The sequence below is a fragment of the Pygoscelis adeliae genome, unplaced genomic scaffold (genome assembly GCF_000699105.1).
Source record: "Pygoscelis adeliae isolate BGI_AS28 unplaced genomic scaffold, ASM69910v1 Scaffold67, whole genome shotgun sequence".
NCBI classification, from domain to species: Eukaryota; Metazoa; Chordata; class Aves; order Sphenisciformes; family Spheniscidae; genus Pygoscelis; species Pygoscelis adeliae.
Genome location: NW_008825271.1, coordinates 3,570,193 through 3,574,663, shown reverse-complemented (window position 1 = coordinate 3,574,663; position 4,471 = coordinate 3,570,193). Strand labels below are relative to the sequence as shown.

At 59.8% G+C, this 4,471-nt stretch overlaps 2 protein-coding genes across 2 annotated transcripts in view; one reads left to right on the top strand and one right to left on the bottom strand.

The window, feature by feature from the left end:
• Positions 1-3: 3 nt before the first annotated feature.
• CLDN23 (claudin 23) lies at positions 4-705 on the top strand. The gene has a single exon (XM_009329776.1). It carries the CDS (start codon positions 4-6, stop codon positions 703-705), a length of 702 nt encoding a protein of 233 aa, XP_009328051.1.
• A 1,661-nt stretch (positions 706-2,366) lies between these two features.
• Positions 2,367-4,471, bottom strand: part of LOC103921808 (prolow-density lipoprotein receptor-related protein 1-like) — a 21,206-nt gene continuing 19,101 nt past the window's right edge. The window contains exons 26-31 of the mRNA XM_009329834.1: positions 4,229-4,357; positions 3,958-4,065; positions 3,634-3,870; positions 3,079-3,502; positions 2,722-2,857; positions 2,367-2,423 (exon numbers count right to left, since the gene is read on the bottom strand). Coding sequence (XP_009328109.1) covers positions 2,367-2,423; positions 2,722-2,857; positions 3,079-3,502; positions 3,634-3,870; positions 3,958-4,065; positions 4,229-4,357 — 1,091 coding nt within the window. The remainder of the gene's footprint in view (positions 2,424-2,721; positions 2,858-3,078; positions 3,503-3,633; positions 3,871-3,957; positions 4,066-4,228; positions 4,358-4,471) is intronic.

Sequence of the window (4,471 nt, the reverse complement as noted above, 5' to 3'; positions counted from 1 at the left end):
AGCATGCGGACGCCAACGGCGATGATCGTGGGGCTGGTGCTGTGCCCCTGCGGGCTCCTGCTGACACTCACGGCCACGCTGGCACCCAACTGGAGGCAGGTGAGCCACATACCCAACCAACCCATTGACCTCATCTTGGAGCAAGGCATCTGGGACATGTGCCAAGAGCGGCAGAGCACCCATAACCGCCTCTGCGGGCAGGCTGATGAGCTCAGCTACTTTGAGCAGGTGCCCGTGCGGGTGGCCCAAGGGCTGATGCCCACCTCGTTGGCGCTCAACCTCCTGGGCTTGGTGGTGGCTGCCCTGGGGGTTCGCTGCTGGCAAAAGGAGCCACGGCACCTGCTGGCTGGTGTGGCAGGACTTGTGCTGTTTCTCTCAGGGCTGCTGAGCCTGATGCCTGCCTCCTGGTACACCCATGAGCTGTGGGCACTGCCTGCACCGGCTGGCAGCACGCTGGTTGTAGGCTACAGCTTGGTGCTGAGCTACTTGGGAAGCTGCCTGGAGATCTTGGGGGGGCTGGCCCTCACCCTCAGCTTCCACCGCTGCTGCAAGGAGCACAGGGCCCCCAAACTGCCCCCCAGCCCTGTGCTGGAGGCTGGACCATGCTCCACCACTGGGGCTTACCGCAATCCCTGGGATGTGCTGGAGGATGAGCGAGACGGACGACACTGGAGGAGCACCCTGCCTTGTGACTCTGACTTGTAGCCCCAGCACAGGGACAGTGGGCACCGGCCAGCCTGCCTGCCTGGCACTGAGAGCAGCGCTTGCTCCTGCCCCTCCAAGCCATGCCCTTTTCTTGGGGTACCTCAGAGCAGGCTGGAAACAAGACCAAGGACCTAGCTTGAATCTGCAACCTCCTCAAAAGCCTGCCATGCTCCAGGTGCCACAACTGTGCCAAAGCCTTTCTGGGCTGAGGACCAGCCCTGGCTCCAGTCCCTCCATGCAGCTGTTAGCCCATCCTCCTGCACCGTGCAGCAGCTAAGGCAAAGGCAGCTCTGGTGTTCCCATGTGAATAAGTTACAGGTTAGCACTGTGTCGCCTTCAGGGCTGGGAATAGGGGAGGGGAGTACCTCCCACATGTCTTTGCTCAACTCAGGGCTGTGCAAACAGCAAAATAAATGAAGAGGAACGGGTCTGTGCTGTGGGATGGTTATGGGCTTTCTGCCAGGCAGGCTGGGCTGAGAGCCAGTGGGCACGACTAACCTGGCTCCCCCCATGCTTTGCCTGAAGCAAGGAGGAAAGGTCTGTAAAAGGCGACAGGTAGCTTTTATAGCACCTTCCTTAAGGACTTTTCCCCCATGGTCAAAATCAGCTCTGGAAGAGGTTTCTCCTTCCTTGAGCACAGCCACTTCAGGGGAAAAAAAAAAGAGATCACGGGAAAAAAAATAGCATATATTTCCCCTTTCATCATTACCTTGGTGTGAGGCAGTAAAACTGGTTTCACTGGTTTGTAAGGGACACTCAGGAGGTCAGAACTGCACTATAAAATCCTGCTCGGCACCCTGCATAACAGGGCAAGAGGTGAGCCAGCTTCTTTGCAGAGCTCTTCAGCCAGATTTCTACCCTAGGTGAGCCCAAAGCACCCTGGTCCGCAAGCTAAGCCTTGCTGCAGAGGGACACTGTATCAGGATGCCCTAAATGTGGTTAAGGGATGGTACAGGATGCACCCTGCAGCAGGGGATCAGATTCAGGTGGCTCAGAGAGTGTGTCGGGGCTGGAGGCTTCCTGGAAAACCTCCCAAACCTTTTTGCTCTGGACTGTGTTCAGTTTTGGGCCCCTCACTACAAGAAGGACATCGAGGTGCTGCAGCATGTCCAAAGAAGAGCAATGGAGCTGGTGAAAGGTGTAGAGCACAAGTCTTATGAGGAGCAGTTGAGGAAACTGGGGTTGTTTAGCCTGGAGAAAAGGAGGCTGAGGGGAGACCTCATCGCTGTCTACAACTACCTGAAAGAGGTTGTAGCGAGGTGGGTGTCCGTCTCTTCTCCCAAGTAACAAGCGATAGGATGAGAGGAAATGGCCTCAAGCTGCGCTGGGGGAGATTTAGATTGGATATTAGTGTTGTGGTTTAACCCCAGCACAATTAGAAAAAATTTCTTCACCGAAAGGGTTGTCAGGCATTGGAACAGGCTGCCCAGGGAAGCGGTTGAGTCACCATCCCTGGAGGTATTTAAAAGACCTGTAGAAGTGGTGCTTAGGGACATGGTTTAGTGGTGGACTTGGCAGCGCTAGGTCTTTTCCAACCTAAACGATTCTATGATTCTATGTAAGTTCCCTAGAGCTTAGAGATCTGGGAAGAGCAAACCAACCTCCCCTCCCCAGCCCACATGCAAACCACAATGGCACCAGAGATGCTGCGCAACGTTCCTTTATGAAAATACAGTGTCGGGGCGAGATGGTCCCTTCCTCAGCGGGGCTGGCAGCTCCTGCAGAGATCACAGACAGGTGCATCAGGGACGAGTCTGAGCAAGCCTCCCTGGGCCTTCCCCACATTTTGGCACAGGGGCTCCAGCCACAGGTGGAGTGGGACAGCCCCTGTACCAGCCAGACTCCAGGCATCCCCAGGTCTTGCCCCTCTCCCCCAGCAGGAAAGCAGAGCTTGCCTCAAGAGTGGGCACCATGCCAGCGCTGGGCCTGGGGAGGGATCTGCGTATCGAGGGGGCCTTGGGGCACCCCAGGGTGGCAGGGGGGTTGCTACCAAGGCCTGCTCCGGATGCTGCTCACCTCTTTCCCATCGTAAGCTTCATTCACAAAGGTATCACTCTTGGGGGGAAGCTCTTCCTCCTCCTCATCCTCTTCCTCGGGGTCACTTTCACGGTGGTACAAGGTCAGCACCCGGGTGGAGGCAGTGCTTGAGGTCCTGGGGAGGAAAAAAAGTACACTGAGGATGGCATGTCCATCTCCTAGAGATGGGGCAGATCCCAAGGTCCTGCCACAACCCCTGGTAATAGCCTGCTGGGGTGATTGGAGCTTTCCACATAGCCCAGGAGTGCCCCAGGACACCACGCTGTCCCTGGGCAGGGAGAACCTGTCCCTCTCCATCCCCAGTTGTACCTGGCCCAGCCCAGCGCCAGAGCTCACCTCCTCCGTCTGTCCCGCTTCCGCATGTAGGCCAGGGCCCCCACAGCAGCGGCAGCGAGCAGCAGGAGCACGGCCACCCCCAGTACGATAGGTCCTGCAACGGGCTGCACCTCTGCCTCCTCGCAGTAGTTGCCACGATAGCCCAGGGCACAGTGGCATGTCACTCGCCCAGCCTCGATGGCGCAGTCCCCGCGCAGGTTACACGTCTCGCTGCTGCACGGCACGGCCCCCAGCACCTCCTCGGAGCTGGGAGGTACCAGGAAGGGCTCTCCATGCTCCCGGGGGCCAGGGGCTGTGGGCAGGCTGGGGCCGGGCTGCCGAGGCTTGGGTGCAGCTGTGGGTAAGGCTGGTTTCTGTTCTTCCACATGGGACATTCCTGACGGTACCACCACAGGGACCTGCGTTCCCACTTCCACGGAGGGGCCTGGAGGGATGGGCATAGATCAGCAGAGACCCAGGTGAGACCCTCCCCTTCCCAAACTGGGGGAGACTAGGCAGGCCCCCCCTGTGCCCAGCCAGGACCCCTGCACGCCCTGGTTGTGGGCAGGCACTCACAGTCAGACTCATCGGAGCCGTCAGCACAGTCAGGGTGCCCATCGCAGACCTGCTCTCCAGAGATGCAGCTCTGGAGGTCAGAGCAGGCCTGAAGCGGGGCCAGGCAGGGCAGTGCCAGCACGCATGCCACCCCACGCACCAGGTGGTAGCCAGGGGAGCAGCGGCACAGCCGCCCTGCAGGATTGGGCAGGCAGAGATGGGCACAGCCCCCGTTGCTCTTTGCGCAGCCGTTCGTGCCTGCCAAAACAGCACAGGTTAGCATGGCCACCACGGGGCACAGCTCAGCCCCCCAGATGCCCTGGGCTGGGGCAGCCCCAGACCCACCTTCCTGCGAGAACGGGCTATAAATCCTCATGGCTACCAACTCCTGCTCCATCGGGAACGACCAGCTCTCGGCCCGCTCCAGCCGACTGTGCCAGATCTTGCTGGAGCCTGGAGACACATGGGGTCAGCACTGCTCCACCCCCCCCGCAAGGGTGCCCAGGATGGGAGGTGGAGTCCCCCAGCCTGCCCTTCACCCTGGGGAAGGGTGGCAGAGACCCCTGTGTCCTGCTGCAGTAGGAGGAGCCGGACAAAGTACAGCAAATGGACTCACCATTGGTTGAGGTCGTGCTCCAGAGCAGAAAGCCTTCTCCGATGGCGAAGAGCGAGAGGCCGTGCAGCCCTTCCCGCACCACCCGGAAGCGGGATCCGTCCAGCTCGATGCTGCTGATGGTGCCTCTCTCTGCAGGGCACAGATGCAGGGACATCAGAAGTGGGGGCACAGAGGGCTCCGGGCTGCCCCTCGGGGCTGTGCCAGGCTGTGCCCTGCGGACCAAGCGCCTGCACCACCACTACC

What these genes read in the sequence shown, in the direction of transcription:
- CLDN23 (XM_009329776.1), top strand. Translation starts at nt 4, where the DNA reads ATGCGGACGCCAACGGCGATGATCGTGGGGCTGGTGCTGTGCCCCTGC.